General features: G+C 41.6%; 1 protein-coding gene across 3 annotated transcripts; it reads right to left on the bottom strand.

The window, feature by feature from the left end:
* Positions 1–110: 110 nt before the first annotated feature.
* ECSIT (ECSIT signaling integrator) lies at positions 111–13,610 on the bottom strand. 3 transcript variants are annotated; one of them, XM_070935257.1, is made up of 9 exons: positions 13,412–13,463; positions 8,039–8,113; positions 6,266–6,447; positions 5,706–6,126; positions 4,846–5,069; positions 3,869–3,926; positions 2,462–2,604; positions 1,274–1,379; positions 111–502 (listed from the first exon to the last, which is right to left on the bottom strand). In XM_070935257.1, exons 3-9 carry the CDS (start codon positions 6,368–6,370, stop codon positions 285–287), a joined length of 1,275 nt encoding a protein of 424 aa, XP_070791358.1. In that variant the 5' UTR covers positions 6,371–6,447; positions 8,039–8,113; positions 13,412–13,463; the 3' UTR covers positions 111–284. The 3 variants fall into 3 exon arrangements, with proteins under 3 accessions (XP_070791358.1, XP_070791357.1, XP_070791359.1); XM_070935256.1 differs by lacking the exons at positions 8,039–8,113; positions 13,412–13,463 and adding an exon at positions 13,562–13,610; XM_070935258.1 differs by lacking the exon at positions 8,039–8,113 and having other exon boundaries at positions 13,412–13,489.
* Positions 13,611–23,397: the final 9,787 nt, after the last annotated feature.

Genomic DNA, 23,397 nt, shown 5'->3' with positions numbered 1-23,397 from the left:
AATTAAGCTTGATCATGGAACTAACTGAAGAACTTTAACATTTTGAACATTCTCAAATTTGTTTAATCTACAGCTATCTAGCACTAAAAATATACACATAAGACAGTTGGTGGTTTTATGTCAGATCTTATTTTACAAAGCCTCAATCCTCCATTTGCAATATCAGAAACATATTACATTAATCTACATCTTAAGCTGATTTAACAATTCAGGAATTTATTGGCTCAAATGTCTTAAAAACCTCATATAACATGACTGAAACCTAAAGCATGATGAGTGAAGTTTCAAACTTCTTGTTTGAAGAATTTGGCCTGTATTCTTGTATTATTGCCCTCTGTTTCTTTGTTGCACTGCAGCTCCTGAGGGCTGTGCATGAGACGGAATATGACAGTTATATCATGCAAAATAGGGTTTGTTTCCTGAAGACCCACAATCCATTTGGCCAAAGTAGCCTTGTTTTCTGCCCCAACCATACACATGGCAAATACAGGGCCCTCCTTAACTGTAGAGAAAGCACAAAATACAGTGTCAGCATTCTAAGGCAGCTCAAAAAGGATTACAAAGAAGTATAGGTGTGAAATGTTCACCTCAAGGCCAATTCATCATCCACTGTCAATTCCCAGAATACAGTTTATGTTACTTGCATGCAGTTCTTGACTTACAACAACCATTTGTTTAATGACTGTTTGAAGTTGCAATGGCACTTTTAACAAGAGGTCATTACACTTATGACCATCACAGCATCCTTATAGTGAAATAATCAAAATTTGAGAATTTGGAAAGTGGCATGTATTTATGACAGTTGCAGTATCCTGGGGTCAAACTATTGGCATTTGTGACCTTCCGAGCCGCCACCTCACAAGCAAAGTCAATGAGGGAAGCTAGATTTGCTTAATGACTGCATGATTCACTTAACAAAATTGTCATAAAATTGGGTGCAACTTACTTAACAATTGCCTTGCTTAGCAATGGAAATTCTGATACCAATTTGGGTCATAAATTAAGGACTATCTGTGTATGCATGGGACTTTACACAGATCCCACATCCTGGGTGTTTACATTTTCATAAGAGAACTCACAGACAAGCAAGCAGGGGTCTTTCTAACAAATGGTCATGCGAGACAAGAGAAGCTGTTAGTTTAAACTCCGTTCACTTGATTCTCCTATCCTTTTCTAGTTTTTACTTTGGGAAGGATTTCATCCTACTTGCTAGGGATGATCGAGACTGTTATTTTTGCATACAAAACACAATACCCACATATATGATGGTTACCTTTATCTGTGTAAAATTCATAATCGTCCAGAACATCCCGTTCCAGATCAATATCCAGATGCATGGGGTAGTAGAAATTCCTTTCTGGGTCAATCACTTCCACTATCTGTGAACAGAAGCAAGGAAGTGCTGATTATTTTTTCAATAGCAAATTATCTGACCAGAACCCTACTATCTTTGTTTAGGAAAAGTAAACAGAAACGTCTAGTCACTTATTCCAGTGTTTGTCTCCATTAAAGCTACATGCTTCAGAGGATATGGCAGAGCAATGTATTTTATTCTAACAATCTCAATTTTCAGCAATGTTTTAGAGATACTCAAAGGATAGTAAGTTATTGGTCTCTACTATTTCTGTAGAGTACTAGTATGACTGATAGTAGTGCTCAGGGTGTTCTTCCAGAGTCTGCTTATCCCTTCAGATATCCTCTGAAGTATACAAATGCCGTTTAAGCAATCAATAGGTCCCTCTTGTTCTTTTTCTCTATCAAGAAGCTTTTCCTTCCTAAACTAAATCCATGAAATGAGCCACTTTTCTCCATTTTTCCTATAGCTGGATGCCCTCTTTGTTCCCCAGTTTCATTTCTTTTGGCTTCTACATACTTGCACCTGAACATGTCCAACAGAGATTTTGTTTAATGTGCTTGGTGTTGAATTATTTAAACAAAAACAAATTGTCATCATTTTGTTGCCCTCCTCTGGTCCTCACTTCCAAATAACAAAGAAGTGAATGGAAGTGCTTTGTTGGAGCTTCAGCTAGTGCAAGATCCAGCTTGCTCTTGAACAAAAATTAGTCTTTGTCATCCAAAATAACCAATAATTACTTACTGTTCTCTCTCAACTAAGACCTTAACACTAAAAATAGCACTAAGCCATTCAGATATCAAATTCTTTTGTAGGTATCCTGTTTAATTACACTATTTCCCTCTCTAAAATGTCTAGGCTGCACAAACGCTATCAGGTAGGAATATTTTCACACCCTGAATTGTTTCTCCCTCTCTGCATGACTAACTCCTTGCATGCCTGTTCAGAGTACAATCATAGTTCATCCTTTTTTTATAAGTTTATTTTGCACTGACACATGCTCACACAACTCCATCTGGTGCGCTAGCAGAGAAATTACATGCATCCTTCCGTGTCTAACTCAATGTTATAAGCAGCCTTTAGAGAAGATACCAAATACTAATTTACATGTTCTTCTGAAAGCTTTGCTCTGAGGACATAGTAATAAACACACTTGGTCTTGAGCCATAAGCGAAAGGGGCCTTCAAGGAAAATGGGCTTTTCAGTATTATGAGAAGCAAGCAGTGACTGCTGATCAGGGCTTTGGGTTCCTGAAAGGCAGAGAAGAGACACAAAAAGAGCAGGTTATAAACAAAGGTTAATCACCACCATTATTTTAAAATATAAAAATAATATGTCAACTCTAGTTCTTTAGTAAATTAAAAAAAGAGATGTGCTTTGTTTTCATCCAAAACAAGAATTCTCAGCATTATCAGCTATGTCCAAGAAAGAGTTTAGAAACCAAATTCCAAGAAATCCAGACTGAGATTTTTGGATAATGTCCACAAGTATTTCAAATCTTAGATCCCACTATCCATTCATGTTGATTAACTATCAACTTTGAAGCTGGCAGCCAAAGCACTATATTTTGAAGAAATTTTATAAGCCAGTATTTCACTTCATTGCCACAGTATTTCTGTCACTATATAATTCTCCTGTGATTGTATTTCTAGTCCTAGAAGAAATAAAATAGCTAGAAGATGCAGAGAATTAAGTGCTAGCTATGAGAAAAATAAGTGGAGCACAGAAAAAAAATTCATGCAAAGGAAATTTCTTGTTCTTTCCCTGACCAATCTGTTAAATTTCCAGTTTCAGCGTTTGTATTTCTGAGCCAAAGAATAAGGATTGCACAATATTCCCCAATTGGTACACAAATATCCATGCTTCCCAAGTCTATTCAAGTCAAGCAATGCCTTGTTGCATTCTTATCTGTAATTTTTATTTCTGGTCCTGCTGTATGCATTATAAAATTAATAATTACGCAAACAATGGCTGTTGCAGGTATATATTGAGTTGCACATTTTTGTGGAGTTCCCTCTATCTCCTATGGCAGAGTGAGAAGGCAAACAAGAAGGAAGAAACCAGACTGGCCTACTTCCTATATGCACTTGACAGAAGGAAATCAATTAATTTGCAACAAGAGGAAAACCTCTTGTACAGGAGAAAATCTGGTCCTTGAGATTTACATTCATTCAAATAAAGGGGTATTTTCTTACCATAGGTTTGCCACCAGGCTTCTATTTTATCCCTTTATCCTGCCTTTCACAATTTCATTTATGTGAAGAAAACTGAACCTGAAATTAAATAGCATTGCCTTTTTGTTGCCTTTGAGCTTTCTCTGAGCAGCTGATAAGATTCTTTTCTTTTCCTTTCATTTTGAACATAGCTAAAGAAGCTCCCTTGTCTTACTTGCAGCTACGGTGGCACCTACAGACATTATGAAGGAAATCCCAATTTTGTTGCATATTCATTTGGTTCTCAAATCTGAGATTATCCAGTCAGCACAAAGAAAAAATGACAGAAAGGATTCAGTACCTACGATATGTGGATGATTGATTTCTTTTCCAGAATCCAGCACTTCCGAGTGGGAGAGCTGCAAACGTTAAGATAGTTTACATTCATTGATGACCCAAAAGTTAGTAAAGGAGCAACATAATAAGTTGCAGGAAGCCATTAAGGGACAGAAGATAAGGATGAGAATGAAACAGGAGGATTAGGAGTTGAAATACAGGTAATCCTTGATTTACAACAATTTGTTTAGTGACCATTCAAAGTTACCAAAGCACTGAAAACAGCGACTTATGACCGTTTTTCACATTTATGAATGTTGTAGCACCCCATGGTCATGTGAATAAAATGTGGATGCTTGGCAACTGATTCATATTTATGACGGTTGCAATGTCCCAGAGTCATGTGATCCCCTTTTGCAACCTTCTGACAAGCAAAGTCAATGGGGAAACCAGATTCACTTAGCAACCATATTACTAATAAAAAACTGCAGTGATTCACTTAACAAATGTAGCAAGAAAATTCGTAAAATGGGGCAAAACTCTCTTAACAAATTTCCCTTAACAACATAAATTTTGGGCTCAATTGTGGTAGTAAGTTGTGGACTACCTGTCTTAGTAGAGGAGTTAATGGGTAATGAAAGGAAGTATTTTTCTTTTACATGCTTCCCGAATATTTTCAGATTTAGCTTTCATTTACTTGAGAACTCCAAACTTTGGTTGTTGTTTTTTCTCTTAAAAAGTTAAGATTTTCATAATTAAGCTTTCTCTTATTTCAGGAATATATCTATACTTTCCACACAAAGCCTGTGGCCCACATACTGAAAAGGCCAAAAGCTCAAGATTTTTAGTTTTTCTTATTAATTTGAATGTTTCACACGTTAAAGGAAAGGTACTACATCCAAAAGAAACATCAGTACTTTAAATTAGTGGAGAAACTAATCATTTGAATCCGCACAGTAGATTATCTCCTCTACCAGTAGGACTGCAAATTTCTCAATTTACCTGATAAACTGTAACCTTGGCATTCAGATCAGCTGCAATCCTCTGCAAGCCCAACTTTGCAAGTTCAATAGGATCTTCTGGCAGAGGAGTCGGGACTGGATAAGGATTGATATGCTTAAATTTAGGGAACCAGTACATGATCCTCTGATATTTTCTTATAGGGTAGCTTTTATTACCAAAGATCTCGAGCAGTAAAAACCTGGTTTCCTGGTTTGGCATGACACCTTTAGGACAAGAGAAAGGACAAACTTATCAGGAATGAGAAGAAACTGTTTTTATTTACCCATTACTATAAGGAGTACAAGGTCTACAAGGAGAAAGCCTCAAAAATGAAAGTAGCTTAATTTTACCAGAATTGGGTCACTAATAAAAGAAAATTAAGTCCTGAGTATTAATTGGCTCTAGTTTCCAAGATACAACTTCAGGTTAAAATTGCATCAAAATAATTCAAAATTATTGAGGGGGATGTGCATTATGCTCCATAACTTTTCTGCAAAATGTGATGTAGCAGTGAGAATGGTACCACACCGATCATTATAAATTTATCTTTTTATTGATACCAATACATTTTTTTATTGATACCAATGTTTTATTGATACCAACTATGTTGTAAAAATCTTTCCAAAGCAAAAACCAGAAAAAAACTTCTCCAAGTGACTGGAAAGTTTTCCATTAACAGTTATTTTATCAGCAGTGTTAGTCAGCATTCTATGCTAAGATTATTCATGTAATATATGGAACAATTTTTAAATTGAGCAAGTTTGTCGAAATGGAGGATCCCATGTTTTTTCATATACATATCATTAAAAAATTCCCCACTTTTGGGGCCCTCTTGCTATTACTACCAGGCATGTACTTACCAAAGTGCTCCATCTGTTCAAGTAGCTGGACAGCACAATCCTGCTGCCTGGGATAGTATTTGAGCATTTTCTGAAAAATATTTTGAGGAATAAAGACTTTCTTAGGAAAGACATCCAAGATTTTGTTGTACACATTAACATCTTTCTCCACTCCAAATTCTGGCATTTTCTTCAGAGCTGCATAGATGAACTCTACGTGACCCGTGCGGCGGATATCCCGCTTGCAGAAGATGTCCACAGCTTCCTGAAATGTAGCTTTAGTTTTTTCGTGTTCAGATATTGTCTCAAAGATATCTTCAATTTTCACTAACGACTGATTGGCAGATTCTTTGTCAGGTTTTTCATGCTTCTTTATGGCAAAGTTGGAAGTGCTAAGAACTGTGCTCGTTTGGATACTTCTCACAGGAACCAAACTGGAGTTCTAAGACAAGCAAAGTTTATTGAAGAGATGTAAGAATTACAGACCAGAGTACAGTCAAAGAAATATTGCAGATAAATAGACCCACATTTTTATGCAATCTCAGAAATTAAGAGAAGTTTTTAGGACTTTTATTTTGTACCTGGAAATAAGAGCTTCTTTGTAATTGTAGAAGATCCTTTTTAAGAAAGGAGCCTCTTTTTGCAGAAAGCTCCCCAGCCACTAATAATGCCCTGAGGCACTTCATGACAGTCCATGTGTTTTCAAGAACAAAAAATTGGGATTTATCAACTTCCCATTACATGCCTCCAGAAAATCAAAGACCTAAAAATAGAAGAAGATGAAATTATGGTTACATTCAATGTCACAGTACTCTTTACACCCATAGAACCAGAACTAACAAAAGAATCCATGGCAGCAGTACTACACAGCATACTCAACCTAGCCAAGTACACTAAGATGGAGATACCCAGAATCATGGAACTCATCAACTTCTGCCTCACTAGCAACTTTCAGTTTGATGGATAAATATACCAACAAGTCAGAGAAACACCCAAAGGATCACCACTCTCAGAATTCATAGCAGAGATTGTAATGCAGCTTCTAGAAACAATAGCACTTCAACACATACAACATAAAGTATGGGTCCAGTAAGTAGATAACAGCTTTGTCATAATAAAAAGGAACAACAGAAGACACATGAAACAATTAGAAACATTTTCAAAGGAATAAAATTTACAAGAGAAGAACAAAGCAACAACATACTCCACTTCCTGGATATCCTCATCAACAAAGGAAACACCTGCAAATTAGGCATGTAAGTCTATCGAAAAACAACCTACACCAACCAGTTAACTAACAAGTAGACCAGCAAAATGCTGTGGACGTAATATACTTAGATTTCAGTAAGGCATTTGACAAAGTACACCACAGTATACTTCTTGGTAAACTAGAAAAATGTAGAATAGACAATATCACCACCAGATGGATTAGTAGCTGGCTGACAAACCGTACTCAACGAGTAGTCTTTTAGATTTTAGAAAGAGCCATCATAGTCATACTCCACTCAGTATCAAGGATGCAGCTGTAGAGATGGTCAACAGTACTAAGTATCTGGGGGTGCAGATAACTAACAACCTGAACTAGTCTCTCCACACATCCTCTTTAGTGAAGTGTGCAAACCAGTGTCTGCATTTCCTGCGTCGGATGAGAAGAGCACATTTTTCTCCTATCCTGGCCACTTTTTACAGAGGCACGATTGAAAGCGTTTTAACGAACGGCATCACTGTTTGGTTTGGTGGCAGCTGTGCCTCAGATAGAAGTCCATTCAGAGAGTGGTAAGGACAGCCGAGAAGATTATAGGAAGCTCGCTTCCTGTCATTCAGGATACAGCTTATAAACACTATGTGCCCACACAGCCACTTCACGGTCTGTTTCTGTTGCTCCCCTCTGGGAGGAGGTTTCGAAGTATTTGTAGCAGGACCTCCAGATTCTGTAACAGCTCTGTTCTCTATGCCATCCATCTGGTAAACTTGCAAGATTTGTTTCTCTTGCCATGTACATCTGAACTAGACTGTGTTGTTTCTCTGTGCCATATGATATATATCGGTACATGCATAATTTTGTATTTATTTATTTATCTTGTCATGTTTATATTTATATTAAAGGTGGAGACCCTTTGAGAGCTGTATGCAACTTAATTTCATTTTAATGTATGCCAATTAGTGTACATTCAAAGTGACAATAAAGTAGTCTAGTAGTCTAGTCCTTAATGGTATACATCCACATGGAGGGAAGTAAGCAGTGAGGTACTACAAAACTCTGTCTTAGGCCCAGTACTCTTCAATATTTTCATAAATGACTTAGATGAGGGAATAGAAGGGGAATTCATAAAATTAGTTTAGATGACACTAACCTGGTAGGAATAGCCAACACTCCAGCAGACAAGCTCAGGATCCAAAAAGATCTTGACATACTTGAACAATGGGCCCTATACAACAAAATGAATTGTAATGTGGAGAAAAGCAAAGTTTTACATTTAGGCAGGAAAAATCAAAGGTGTAAGTACATATTAGGCAAGACCTGGCTCAAAAACAGTAACTGGGATAGAGACTTTGGAGTCTTAGTGGAGGATCACTTGAATATGAGCCAGCAGTATGCAGCAGCAGCCAAAAATGCTAATACAATCCTGAGTTGTATAAACAGAGGCATAGATTCAAGATCACGTGAAGTATTAGTACCTTTTTATAAAACCCTGGTAAGACCACACCTGGAATATGGCAACCAATTTTGCTCACCATACTATAAAAAAGATGTTGAGACTTTGGAAAAAGTTCAGAGAAAAGCAACTAAGATGATTAAAGGCGTGGAGACTAAAACATATGAAGAACGGCTGCAGGATCTGGGTTTGGCTATTCTAAAGAAAAGAAGAATTAGAGGTGACATGATAGCAATATTCCAGTATTTGAGGGGCTGACACAAAGAATAGGGGGTCAAATTATTCTCCAAAGCACCAGAGGGCAGGGCAAGAACAGTGGTTGGAAACTAATCAAAGAGAGAAGCAACCTGGAATTAAGGAGCAAATTCCTAACAGTGTGAACAATTAACCACTGGAACATTGTAGTACACTAACCCAACAAAGACCTTCAAAACATCTTAAGTAAACCAAAAGATTCAGTAGGCCAGGAAGGAAAAATAGGAGTCATCTACCACATATATTGTAAGAATTGTAACCATCATTATGTACACCATAGACTTGCAGAACTTATCCATAAATGCCAATTACCAGTCAGAAGACACTGAAAACTTCTAATTCTCATAATTTACCATTTACATTTATTTATTTATTTATTTATTTATTTTTATTTTTATTTTTATACCTCCCTTCTCCCGCAGAACTCAGGGCGGTGCACAGCCAAAATAAAACATAGTATACAAAATTTAAAAACAATTTAAAAACAATTAAATAGTTTTGGCCCAAATAATTTAAAACAATCCAATTAAAACCAAATCAATTAAAACTGAGAGGATGAGATCAAGCCAGCCTGGCTAGATGGAAAAAGTGTGTTTTCAGGGCCCGACGAAAAGTCCGGAGGTCTGATATCGTGCGTATCTCCGGGGGTAGGTCATTCCAGAGGGCTGGTGCCGCCACAGAGAAGGCTCTCCCCCTGGGGGTCGCCAGCCGGCACTGTCTGGCCAACGGCACCCTGAGGAGGCCCTCTCTGTGCGAGCGAACCGGCCGGTGGGAGGCTATTGGCGGCAGAAGGCGGTCTCGCAAATACCCCGGCCCTAAGCCATGGAGCGCTTTAAAGGTGGTCACCAACACCTTGAAGCGCACCCGGAAGACCACAGGAAGCCAGTGCAGCTCGCGCAGGAGAGGTGTTACATGGGAGCGCCATGTCGCTCCCATAATCCCCCGCGCGGCCGCATTCTGGACCAACTGCAGCCTCCAGGTGCACCCCAAGGGGAGTCCCATGTAGAGAGCATTGCAGTAGTCCAGGTGGGAAGTGACGAGTACTTGAGTGACCGTGCGTAGGGAGTCCCGATCCAGAAAGGGACGCAACTGGTGTATCAGGCGAACCTGATAGAAAGTCCCCCTGGCCACGACCGTCATATGCTCTTCTAAAGACAGCCGTGCATCCAGGAGGACACCTAAGTTGCGAGCCCTCTCCGTGGGGGCCAATGATTCGCCCCCAATAGCCAGCGATGGCACCAGCTGGCTATATCGGGACGCCGGAAACCACAGCCACTCGGTCTTGGAAGGATTGAGTCAGAGCCTGTTTCTCCCCATCCAGGCCCACACGGCCTCCAGGCACTGGGACATCACTTCAAGGGCATCGTTGGGGTGGCCTGGGGTGGAGATGTACAGCTGAGTATCGTCAGCGTACTGATGGAACTCCACCCCAAAGCCACGGATGATCTCACCCAGCGGCTTCACATAAATGTTGAACAGAAGGGGCGAGAGGACCGACTCTTGTGGCACCCCACAAGCAAGGTGCCTCGGGGTCGACCGCTGCCCCCGTCAACACAGATTGCGACCGGTCAGAGAGGTAGGAGGAGAACCACCGCAGGACGGTGCCCCCCACCCCCAGCCCCTTCAACCGGTGCAACATGATACCATGGTCGATGGTATCAAAAGCCGCTGAGAGATCTAACAGGACCAGGATAGAGGAGCAACCCCTAGCCCGAGCCCTCCAGAGATCATCCACCAACGCGACCAATGCCGTTTCCCTGCTGTGCCCAGGCCGGAAGCCGGACTGGAGCGGGTCCAGATAGACAGCTTCATCCAGGTACTGGGGAAGCTGCCGCGCCACCACACTCTCAACAACCTTCGCAACGAAGCGAAGGTTGGAGACTGGATGATAGTTAGCCAAAACAGCCAGATCCAGAGAGGGCTTCTTGAGGAGGGGCTTCACCACCGCTTTTTTCAAAGCGGCCGGGTTCAACCATAGTTTCATTAAAATGGACAATAAAAAAAGCTAAGAAGGAAATGAAAAGACCAGAACACATCCTTTCCAACAGCCAAGACCTAAATCAATAGGTATTAACCCTGGGCCAATCAAACAGAAAACATTGCCCTAATCAAGGAATGATCAAAGAGATATGTATGACCTCACTAAAACTGGCAGGTCAAGCTATTGTATATAGGCAGGGAGTAAAGCCCACATTTATGCTGATGTACCTAGTTGGGCAATGAAACATCTGCAAGCAAACAACCAAGCTTGGAGAGCCAGGGATTTCAGTTTGGGAAAAACTAGCTGTATTGAGGGGCTGCAAGACAAGCAAAACAACAGCTCTGGATATGCAGAACTTGCTAAAGATTAAGATTCCTTAGTAAAGGAAGGTATTAGGATGCTATTACCTTTCCATAATTCTTGTACATACACAATGCATATCCCTTCCACAGTTAGGAGATAAATTCTGTAGCTTCCCCTCAAACATTCTAAATTGCTTTGTCCCAAAACTTCATTGTCCAAACATTATAACCAAATGTGTGAAATAAAAGGGTAACTGTGGTGTTGTAATAACTTATTCCTTCAACAGAAAAAGTTTTCACAGACCAATCCTGAGGTCAAGCAAAACATATAAAACAATGAAAAGTAAGGAGTCAGAAGTTGGCAGAAAGATTAACATGAAATAGTAATTATAGATTATCCTATTTCTCCATGTTATGATCTTCATCCCCAACCTTAATGATGGAGAGTGAAGTTTAGAGAATGTAATTTACTGCAGTATTTTGATTTGAAAAATATCGAAATTATAATATCATGTGACATTACGGAAGCAAAAGTTACTGAAAAGGAAGAATAACATAGTTTGAAGGGACCTTGCAGGTTTTCTAGTACAACCCCCTATTCGAGCAGGAAACCCTATACCATTCTAGACAAGTGGCTGTCCAGTCTCTTCTTAAAAGCCTTCAGTGATGAAGCACCTACAACTTCTGAAGGCAAGTCATTCTACTGGTTAATTGTTCTTCTGTCAGGAAATTTCTTCTTTGTTCTAGGTTGCTTCTCTCCTTGATTAGTTTCCATCCATTGTTTCTTGTCTTGCCTTCTGGTGCTTTGAAAAACAGGTTGAATCCCCTCTTCTTTGTGTCAGCCCCTTAAATATTGAAACACTGCTATCATGTCATCCCTACTGTTTCTTTTCACTAGACTAGACATATCCAAGTCCTGCAAACATTTTTCATATATTTTAGCTTCCACCCCACTAATTATCTTAGGGATGGACCCTTTTCAGACTCTCAACTTCTTTTTTATATCGTGGTGACCAAAACTGGATGCAGTATTCCAAGTGTGGTCTTACTAAGGCTTTATAAAGTAGTGCTAATCGTTCACATGATCTCGATTCTGTCCCTCTATTAGCGCAATCTAGGATTGCATTGGCTTTTTTAGCTGCCACACACACTGTTAGCACATAATTAAGTGATTGTTCACTAGGACTCCAAGATCCCTCCCACAGTTCCTGTTTTTGAGCCAGGTTTTACCTAATTTGTACCTGTACATTTGGTTTTTCTTGCCTAAGTGTAAAACCTTACTTTTCTTTACATTGAAGTTCATTTTGTTAAATAGGGCCCAGTGTTCAAGTCTGTCGAGAACCATCTGGATCTTGAGCCTATATTCTGGAGTTTTGGTTATTCCCACAGCTTAGTGTCATCTGCAAATTTGATGAGTTCACCTTCTATTCCCTTATCTCATAGGTGTCAAATTCTTCGCGTCACATTGCCATCATGTGACGTTTCGCGATGTTTTCCCCATTCGTGGAGCTGGATTGGGCATGGCCTGTGCATCTGGCCCACGGGCTTCCAGTTTGACACCCCTGCCTTATCTAGATCATTGATGAAAATATTGAAGAGTACTGAGCCTAAAACGGAACCTTGGGATAGCCCACTGCTTACATCCCTCTATGTGGATGTAGTTCCACTGAGGATTATACGCTGAATATGGTTTCTCAGCCAGTTACAAATCCATTTGGTGGTGGTGCTGTCTATCCCACATTTTTCTAACTAACCAAGGTTGTGGTCTACTTACCCTAGCAGGATATGATATCTACCTACCTAGCAGGATATGAATAGTATTGACACTTTGATTTTTGTGTTGGAAAAGATCCTGAGAATACTATGCACAGCCAAGAAAACAAATAAATTGATCATTGAAGAAATCGGCCCAGAGTTTTCTCACTTGAGAAACAAATGATCAAGCTCAAATTGTCCTACTTTGGACATGTTATGTGAAGACCTAGCTCTCTGGAAAAGGCTGTGATGCTGGAAAAGACTGAAGAAAAGGCCGACTGGCAGCAATGTGGATAGTCTCAGTTACAGTGACATTGAGAGCACCGCTGGAAAACCTGAAACACCAAGTTAGGGACAGATCTTCAATAAGAAAAGGTATCTACCGGTATGTGGTCACTAGGTATCAAAAACTACTTGATGGTCTGCAAACAAGATTTGAAATATGTACTATACTTCAATTCCCAACTCAGTAGTACATACTTACCTTATCTAGTTTTTAGATTGCACAAGTATAGCAATACATGACTGCCCATAATTACAGCTAACTTCCCCACAGCTCTTTTAAATATTTATGCCCCGACCCGCTTACTTGTGGCTGACGCTCAGCCCTCTGAACTCAGCCTGCACCTCCTTTAAAAAGCTAGGGAATATTAAATATATAGTAAAACCTAGAGCCAATAAGAAATAAACGCGTATACAAATTGGTCATAGAAATATGATATATTAAATGTTAACCGCATTGTCAAACCTAATTCATATTTAAATGGAACAACGCACATGGACAGTCACGATTCCTATCAGACTTTCTCCCAGCTCTGGCACATTCCTCTGTCCTACTCTCGCAGGCTCTTCTTGTTCCACAGCGCCCCCATCCCCCCCCCCACATTCCCCCGAGGGGCGTCCGCACGCTCGCCTTGTGCTTCTGACCTTTCGCTGTCTGGACCGCCATCCTTGGATTTCTCCACGTGACGCCTTCTCCCCAATTGCTCAGATTGTTGCCTAAAGTCCCGCCTCCTCTCATACTCGATTAGAGTTACGCGAGAGCCGCCTCGGAAGCCTCCCATCTCAATCCAAACTCTCTTAACGTTAGTTCCTGTGCAGTCTTGCTCAACCTTACTAACGTTAAGAGAGTTGGACTTCAACTCCCAGAATTCCATAGCTAGCGTTAGCGTTAGCGGATAGAGCCCGTCCGCGGGTTCCTTCGATTGGGATTGTCTTTTTCATTTCTTGGCTAAACTTCTACAGCTGGAAGTTCGTTGCCTCTTGGAGATTACAATTTTCACTTGACGGGTGGGTGGGTGTTGTTTTGTTTTTAAACCACTCCAGTAAAGTGGCTTTTGCGGGAAAACCCTGCGCAAATCCGACAGCACTATTGTCACTAAATTCCAGACAGTTACTCTGCCGGCCACAACACCTTCATTTGTACAGAGCTAATACTGCAAATGTGTTATCCTCTCATTTTTTGTTCTTTCCTCAATTTCAGACAAGATTTTGGAGGGGGTGGGGAGAGTACATAAAATAACTTGAATATAGAAAGGCAGGATAAACTTGTCTGACCAATAAACTGGTAGTTGATAAACCAGTACTCTAAGGGCTGTCAGAAGGGGGGGGGGGGAGTTGACTTATTTTCCAAAGTATCAAAGGGCTGGACAAGAAATAATGGGTGGAAGCTTGTTAAAGAGAAATCCAACCTAGAAGTAAGACATTTTCTGGCAGTGAGAACAATTTAATACTTGCCTCCTGGAGTTGTGGGTGCTCCATCACTGGAGGTTTTCAAGAATAGACTAAATAATCATTTGGCTGGGATGGTAAGGTCTTCTATCTTGAGCAGAGTCCAACCCTCTGCTCAATATCCAAGGTCCCTTCCAGCCCTATGATTCTATGGTCTATAACACTGGCTGGACACTTGGTGACCAGAGGGACAAACTCTTGTCATCGTGACCTGCTTTTGGGTCTGTAACTAACTTCCAATGACATTCCAGCTGCTTCTTTGATCCTGACCATCCACTTTTTTGCTGTTCTCCCATTCTTCTCTCAATTAGCTCGCATCATCTGGTTGCATCACATGTTCAAAATGCATTGTGCAAGTTTCTGTTGGCTGATCATAGTCCTAGGGAAACAGCCATTATCAGTTCCATAATTGGTTTGTTGTTGTTTTCTCTTGCAGTTTGTACTCTTCTGGCATGTCAAGATAGCTAGTTTAAGATGTGGTCCACCAGTCCATGAGGTGGCATGCAGAATGTCAGTATGAATTTCATTTCTTTACCTGATCACTTGTGAGATGCATAACCAATCTCAATTGTGTATCCCTATCAAGGCTGACTGGTAAACGTTTTTCACAGTTGCTTCGTATTCTGCCCATTTGCCTGATGGGCTGGCAGCCAGGAGGGTAACAGGCTGGGTGCTATAGAAAACTTATTATACCAAGCACTTGCTGCTCACCTACTTGTTTATGAAGGGATTTCAGGTCAGATATTCAGTAAGGTCTTTTTGCTGGTGAAAGCATATGCTGATGAATTGCTGTGCCCTGCTGAGTAAGTGGTTGGCCAGATACTTTGCTCCAGCACCAGTCTGGCAGTGCTCTGCCTGAATGACATAGTTGGGTCTGGCAGGAAGAATGCTAGGCATGGCACTGATAAAAGTTCGGTGACCTGATGAGTAAGGTACGAAAGGCAGACACATAGCTAGGATGGCAGCAAAAGTACACCCGGTGCCCCTGTGTTATCTGCTGCAGTAATTGGTCTACATGGTGGGTGACTTTGGGTTGCAGACCTCCCAAATCCCCTGTATGATTTGTTAGCATGTCACGAGGGAGGTACTGGCTGATTAAACTTACCAAACTTCCTTCTGTTTCAGAAGGATTGCCTCCTGGAGTTGTGGGTATAACCTTTGACAGCTGATATGCAACTTGCTGATGTGCTTTGGAGGATTTGAGAGGAGGAAATAAAAAGTATTACCATCCACTGGAGCAGATTGGAGGGGGGGAGATGTTCCTCCAGAGGCCAAAAGCAGGGTCTAGATCCTATTCTTTGTCACCGCATCATGCAAGTAGTCAGTCTTTTTTAAAAAAAATACTTTATTGAACAATATTGTATTGGGCCACGTGGGTTGGGATGAAAGAAGGGTAAAATATTGTGGATAGCTGCTGCTACAGTACCCTTCGGAAGACCGGTGCAAAGCACATGGGGCGCATCTCTTGGCCTCCTGTTGCTTTTGTGGCCGCAATCGATGGCAAAAGCAGCCACGCTTGCTGGAGGCACCAGCTGGAGTGGCACCCACGAGGCAGCTGTTCTGTGGATGGAATTGCCTGCTGTGACTGTCACCATTAGGTGAGGAGGGTGCGAGCTGTGTGGGGTGTGTCACTTGGCCTCTGGCTACTTTTGCAGCCACAATTGGCGGCAAAAATGGCCATGCTTGCTGGATGAGGCAGCCTGAGTGGCACTGTGAATTAGCTATTTCATGAATGGTGGGATGGCCTGTTGCGACCCTTTGGGAAGCTGGCACGAGGGTCACTGCCCCTCCCACCTCATACCAGTACAAGGGGGGGGGGAATAAGACACACATCCCTGAAAATAAGGCCAAGCGCCTATTTCAGGGTTCAAAAAATATAAGACAGGGTCTTATTTTCGGGGAAACACAGTGATTATAATTATGATATTAAAAAGAAGCAATCATTTTTTACTTTAATGTCAAAATCTACACAACATTAATGTTTAGAAATGTTTTTTAAAAGAAAGCAGAATTGGAAGGGACCTTGGAGGTCTTCTTAAGGAGGAGATACTATACCATTCCAGGCAAATAGCTGTCTAATCTCTTCTTAAAAACTTCCAGTGTTGAAGCATCCACAACTTTTGGAGGCAAGTCATTCCACTGATTAATTGTTCTAACTGTCAGGAAATTTTTCTGTATTTCTAGGTTGCTTCTCTCCTTGACTAGTTTTCCATCCGTTGCTTCTTGTGCTGCCTTCAGTTGCCTTCAAGAATAGGTTGAGACCCTCTTTGTGGCAGCCCCTCAAATATTGGAGCACTGCTATCATGTCACCCCAATCCTGCTTTTCATTAAAGCATACATACCCAATTTCTGCAACTGTCTTCCTTATGTTTTAGCCTCCGGTCCTCTAATCATCTTTGTTGTTCTTGTCAGCACTCTAGAGTCTCAACATCTTTTTTTTATATCATTGCGGCCAAAACTGGATACAATGTTCCAAATAAGGTTTTACCAAGGCACTATAACACTTCATGTGATCTTGATCCTATCCCTTTATTAATGCAGTCTTATCTCCAGAATTTTCTCTGGAGTTTGATGTGAATTTTACAGATTTGTTCCAAAATTCAACTGCTGGATTGAAACTGTTTCTTTGAAATTTTGAGTCCAAGTTATCATGTATGTTCTTATTTGTTCTGTCTCTGTGTCATATCTAAGTAAGAGTGTATATTTATATATTTAGGTTATGTTTATCCTGCCTTATTGTTTTTGTAAATATTTCAAGACAGCTAACATACCTAATACTCTTTCCTCCTACTTTCCCCACAACAACAACCCTGTGTTTGGGTTGGACTAAGAGAGAGAGTGACTGTCCCAAGGTTATCAGGCGTCTTTCATGCCTAAAGTGGGATCACAATCTCTTGGTATATCTATTAAGTGTTTTTTTTCATATAAGCATTTCAAATTGTGTCATTTTAATTAAAGTCCTTTTCTTCTTCCAGCAATTTGTAACTATGTCATCCATGACACACTCTGGCCTTCACTGAGTAATTATTACTGTGTCTAATCTGTTCATCAGATCTGGAATTCATTGTCATGAATTTCTTATGAGCTTGGCTAAAGGAAAGCTTAATATACTGCATCATGTGGCAGTGTTATTCAAGATGTGTTAACCAGTCATTCTTAAGATGAATTGAGGGCAGTGGTGGGATTCTGGGGGTTCTAGGGGGTTCGGCCGAACCCTTTGTTAAATTGCTGGCTCGCCCCGCCCCTTGCCCCGTCCCTCCGCACTACTATTTATTGCCAATAAATGGGGCAAGCGAGCCAGCAATTTAACAAACGGTTTGGTGTTTTTTTGTAATTTATTGGCCCCACAGCACACCGAACCATTTGTTAAATTGCTGGCTCGCCCGCCCCTTGCCCTGCCCCGCCTCCCACCCGCGCGGCACCAGCCTACCGTAGCCAGGGGTAGGCAATTGTGGCTCTTTTACAACCTGTGGACTTCAACTTCCAGAATTCCTGAGACAGCTTGGCTGTCTCAGGAATTCTGGGAGTTGAAGGCCACAGGTTGTAAAAGAGCCACAATTGCCCACCCCTTCCCTAGCCTGAGTTCCGCTGCCTGGGATCCACGTGGGCTGCCACGTGGTTTCCCACCGGCTCCGGACGCAAGAGAGCAGGATGGAGAAAGCAGCTTCCACGCCTTCACTCACCCTCACTCTCTGCTCTGTTGGATCGCCGGCCGTTCGCTTACTCCGCCCACTCCCAATCTATTGCTGCCTCCGGAGTCCCAGCTGATGGCTAGAGGAAAAAAAAACTGTTCAAATTCAAAGGGCCGCCCTATAGCCAGTGGTGCAGCTGAACCGTTTGTTAAATTGCTGGCTTGCCCCGCCCCTCTGCACCACTATTTATTGCCAATAAATAGTGGTGGGCGAGGGGCGGGCGAGCCAGCAATTTAACAAATGGTTCGGTGTTTTTTTGTAATTTTATTGGCCCGCGGAGCTTCAGCATAGGCTAATTAGCCCTTGCTTAGATCGGCTCCTGAGTCTCAGCTGATTTGTCTCAGCTGTTTTGCTCAGGGCTCTGCTGCTTGCTGGAGCAATTTTTTTTCCCCCTAGCTATCCTGAAAAACTGAAACTGAAACTGCTTTGCTGTTGCTGCAAGGTTGGATAATTAGGCAGGCAGATTTCTTTTCTTTTTCCTCACCAAAAAAGGTAGGTGCAAACAATGGGAAATTTAGGGAAAAAGAGGAGAGTTCAAGATTTTAAAACACAAAAGAAAAAAAGGTCTATTTAACTAGGGAATTGTAATAATTGAGATACTATTAATTGTATATTTCTGAAAGCAGAAATGGTTAAGTTGTGGTTTGGAGGAATATATGGGGGAAATTATTTGGTTTATTATTATTGGTAAATATAATTAATTGATTTGTAAGAAATTGGATTGCATGGAAATAATTGGAATATTCATGTTCATATTGATTAATATACAAAAAAGGTAGTTATATAACTAATTGATTTATATTAAAATGTTGAATTTATATTAAACAACTAATATTACATAATTAACCAATGTGAGTATGGATATAAAAATATATGACAGTGGGAAGGGGTATAATATAGAATAGAAGGGAAAAATTGAATTTGATTAAGATTAGAGATGAGGATGAAGGGTAATATTGGTTTTTTACAAAAATAGATGAGGAATAAATATGGCAAAAAGGAAATATAGAAATTGTAAATTTAATTGAAATGACTAAACACTGTTTAAATTTGTGAACCGACCAAATACTCTGTTCAAAGAAAATACATTGTATGTTTGTATGTGTGTTTCTAATTATTGTTATTTATTCATATTTGTTCTCTTTTATTCTTTAAAGTTTAACAATTCATTCTTTTATCTTAATATCTTTATATTTGTTTGGGGTTGGCTTTCTTCCCTTTCATCTTTTTTATTGTACAGCAATCTTTCTCCTCAAACCTACCACCTCTCTCTTTTCTTTCCTTCTTACTTTCTCTTCCTCCCCCTCTTCTTCTCCTCCCTACTTCCTCTTCCTTTCTCCTTCTCCCCCTCTCTTCCTCCCTCTCTTATCCTCCCTCCTACTCTAATTTCCCTTCCCTTCCTTCATCCCTCTCTATTGCTGTATCCTTTTATGCATATGGACTACTCAGAGGGCTGAAAAAGTTATTTTTGACTGGTCCTCGCACTTTTGACCAGTCCTCGAACTTACGACTGTCCTCACATTTTACGTTTTTGCCCTATCTTGTCACCATGGTGAAGAGAAGCAGTTGTGAAATGAGTGACATGGTTGTTAAGAAAGCTGCACGGGCATAAATGTGAGGATGGTCATAAGTGTGAGGACCGGTCAAAAGTGCGAGGCCCAGTCAGAAATGACTTTTTTTCAGCCGTCTGAGTAGTCCCTATGCACATAGCCACGCCCACCCGGTCACATGACCAGCTAGCCACGCCTACACAGTCACATGACCAGCTAGCCATGCCTACACGGTCACGTGATCAGCTAACCACACCCACCCAGTCACATGATTGCCAAGCCACACCCCCAACTAAGCCACGCCCACAGAACTTGTTGTTAAAAAAATTGAATCCCACCACTGATTGAGGGGGACATGCAAATATATCTTCCTTGCATCTGCTCAGGACTGGGTGCCAGTTGTGCAGAACACTGCCTCTTACGCTGATGCCAGGATTTTTTCAGTGCTTATTTAGCCATAGGAACTGGATGGTGTTCTCTGTAGAATGAGTTGTCTACCTGAGATTTGGGTCCATGTCTTACTTGGCTTCTGCAGGCAACCAGGCAGGGGGTCAGTGGCTGGATTAAGAAAATTGTCAGTGCTTCTTTGAAGGAGGGAATAATGTGGAGGAAGTTGTGTGTCTTCTCTTGAAGATGGATCAAATCATTTTCAATATGTTCTATCTGGCAATCTTGCCTTTGGGAAGAAGACTTCTGAGAAAATGGTTGAGACTCAGTTTCAGAAAATCCCAGAAAATAAGTTATCTGGATTGCTGCCAGATGCAGACCCATCATGAAATTGAAATGGCACAAATTCTGGATAATCTTTATCGGGCCCTCCATAGGGAGAATGTGCTCTTCTAGTTCTTTAAAAACTTTCAGCAGCATATAGAATAGAATAGAATGATTGATTGATTGTGTGATTAGACACACAATTTGTCTCTGGTACATAAACTCTCAGTGTACATACAAAACAACAAAATAATAATAATCAAAATATCAAAGTAGTAATAATAATGATACCAATAAGAGAACACAGTGGAACAGATGAGTAGGATAAAAGTAATACAGCCATACTACATGGGTAGTTTAGTTTAGTTTAGTTTAGTTTAGTTTAGTTTAGTTTAGTTTAGTTTAGTTTAGTTTAGTTTAGTTTATTATATTTGTATACCGCCCTTCTCCCGAGGGACTCAGGGCGGTGAACAGCCATGGTAAAAACAATGTACAACAAAAATTAAAGGCTTATTAAAATAATTCAATCATTCGGCCAAATTTAAAACATCCAACTAAGATCATTTTAAAACCCCTATCAAAACCCAATTTAAAAAACCTTTATCCTGTCAGTCCAGCTTGCTGGAATAATAGGGTCTTCAGAGCGCGACGGAAGGCACGGAGGTCGGGGATCCTTCGTATGTCCAGGGGCAGTTCATTCCATAGGGCCGGGGCCCCCACAGAGAAGGCTCTCCCGCTGAGGGTCGCCAGCCTACACTGTTTGGCTGACGGCCCTCTCTTTGGGAGCGTACTGGTCGGTGGGAGGCAATCGGTGGCAGAATGCGGTCCTGTAGATAATCAGGTCCTAAGCCATGAAGTGCTTTAAAGGTGTAACCAACACCTTGAAGCGCACCCGGAAGACCACCGGGAGCCAGTGCAGCTTGTGCAAGATGGATGTTACATGGGAGCGACGAGTCGCCCCCATTATTACTCGCGTGGCTGCATTCTGGACCAGCTGGAGCCTCCGGGTGCTCCTCAAGTGGAGCCCCATGTAGAGAGCATTAGAATAGTCCAGCTGGGAAGTGACGAGGGCGTGAGTGACTGTGCGCAGGGTGTCCCAATCCAGAAAGGGATGCAACTGGGAGATCAGGTGAACCTGATAACCTCCCCCCCCGGACACGGCCATCATATGATCCTCCAAGGACAGCCGTGAGTCCAGGAAGACGCCCAAGATGCGAGCCCTCTCTGAGGGGGGTAAGAACTCATCCCCAATAGCCAGCGATGGTGTCAGCTGGCTATATCGGGCCGTCGGGAGCCACAGCCACTCAGTCTTGGAGGGGTTGAGTCTGAGCCTGTTCCTCCCCATCCAGATCCACACGGCCTCCAGGCAGCGGGACATCACATCAAGGGCATCATTGGGATGGCCTGGGGTTGAAATGTACAACTGCGTGTCATCGGCATACAGTTGACACTTCACCCCAAAGCCACGGATGATCTCGCCCAGCGGCTTCACATAAATGTTAAACAGAAGAGGCGAGAGGACCGACCCTTGCGGCACCCCACAAGTGAGGAACCTCGAGGTCGACCTCTGCCCCCCCCATCAACACAAACTGCGTACGCTCAGAGAGGAAGGAGGAGAACCACTATAGCACGGTGCCCCCCACTCCCACCCCCTCCAGCCGACGCAGCATGATACCATGATCAATGGTATCAAAAGCCGCTGAGAGATCTAGGAGGACCAGGACAGAGGAACAACCCCTGTCCCGGGCCCTCCAGAGATCATCAACCAATGCGATCAATGCCGTTTCCGTGCTGTAACCTGCCCTGAAGCCCGACTGGCACAGATCTAGATAGACAGCTTCATCCAGGAATCGAGGAAATTGTCACGCCACCACACTCTCAACAACCTTCGCTGCGAAGCGGAGGTTGGAGACAGGATGATAGTTAACTAATACAGCCGGGTCCAGGGAAGGCTTCTTGAGGAGGGGCCTCACCACCGCCTCTTTCAGGGTGGATGGGAAGACCCCCTCACTCAATGAAGCATTGGTAATCTCCTGAAACCAGCCTCATGTAACCTCCCTAAGTAAATATACTTAGACATATGACAGTACTGTGGGAATTATTTTGAAGATGTAGTTACAAGATTATTGAGGGAAGGAGTCAAAGCTACTTTTCAGAGGCTCCTTGGACTACATGGAGCTATGACTCCATGAGCTTCAATGAGCTTCACACATTGTGCTAAGTTTAAATTCAGAGGTGTATCAAGTAATGGCATACTACATTTGTTATTTACACTCCTTACTCTCTACTAAGAATTCTGATTGTTTAGACAAACTTTACTGAATAAAGAACAGTTGACTAGCTTTGCCCAACAATTTAAGCCATAAGGAGGGGTTTATGAACTACTATGTCTGCATTCAGAACACACAACATTAAAAACCAAGTGTATTATATTTAAGCAATGTTTACACAACCCATGTTGTAGTGCACACATCATGCTTTCCTTGGTTTGTATTTGGCATATTGTATGAACACACACATGATGCTTTGTAAATAATGATTAATGACTTACTGCGAATCCATGTGACCATGATTTATTTCACAAATGATAGTTAAGCACACAGTCCTACAGTGATTATATACAATATACTGTACATAAAATCATAAATCATAATGATTCTTTTAAATTCTGATTTTCACATAGTAAAAGATACAACACATTTCAGTTAAGCTTCCCTACTGTACAGTACTTGATTATCAAACTTCATGGAAGAAGAGTAAGATGGCATTATACCAGAGGTGGTATTCAGCAGGTTCTGAGAGGTTCTGGAGAACCCGTAGCAGAAATTTTGAGTAGTTCGGAGAACCGGTAAATACCACCTCTGACTGCCTCCACCCCCCATCTATTCTCTGCCTCCTGGGTCCCAAGAGGAAATGGGGATTTTGCAGTAACCTTCCTCTGGAGTGGGGAGGGAATGGAGATTTTACAATAGCCTTCCCCTGCCACGCCCACAGAACCAGTAGCAAAAATGTGGTTGAGCACCTTGTGTAAATCTCAATAAACATGATATGTGATTTAGCAATGATATGTGAACCCTGC

This window comes from Pituophis catenifer, unplaced genomic scaffold (assembly GCF_029215685.1).
Source record: "Pituophis catenifer annectens isolate HBS135680 unplaced genomic scaffold, rPitCat1.0.hap2 SCAF_2, whole genome shotgun sequence".
Taxonomy (NCBI): domain Eukaryota; kingdom Metazoa; phylum Chordata; class Lepidosauria; order Squamata; family Colubridae; genus Pituophis; species Pituophis catenifer.
This window is presented reverse-complemented; position numbering and strand designations above follow the sequence as displayed.

Bases quoted from the DNA above. Each gene is read 5' to 3' on its own strand.
- ECSIT (XM_070935256.1), bottom strand. From the start codon at position 6,370: ATGAAGTGCCTCAGGGCATTATTAGTGGCTGGGGAGCTTTCTGCAAAA. The intron at 6,127-6,265 runs GTACAAAATAAA...TGCTTGTCTTAG, and splicing joins AAAGAAGCTCTTATTTCCAG to AACTCCAGTTTGGTTCCTGT. The intron at 3,927-4,845 runs GTAAATTGAGAA...TAACGTTTGCAG, and splicing joins CCAAGGTTACAGTTTATCAG to CTCTCCCACTCGGAAGTGCT.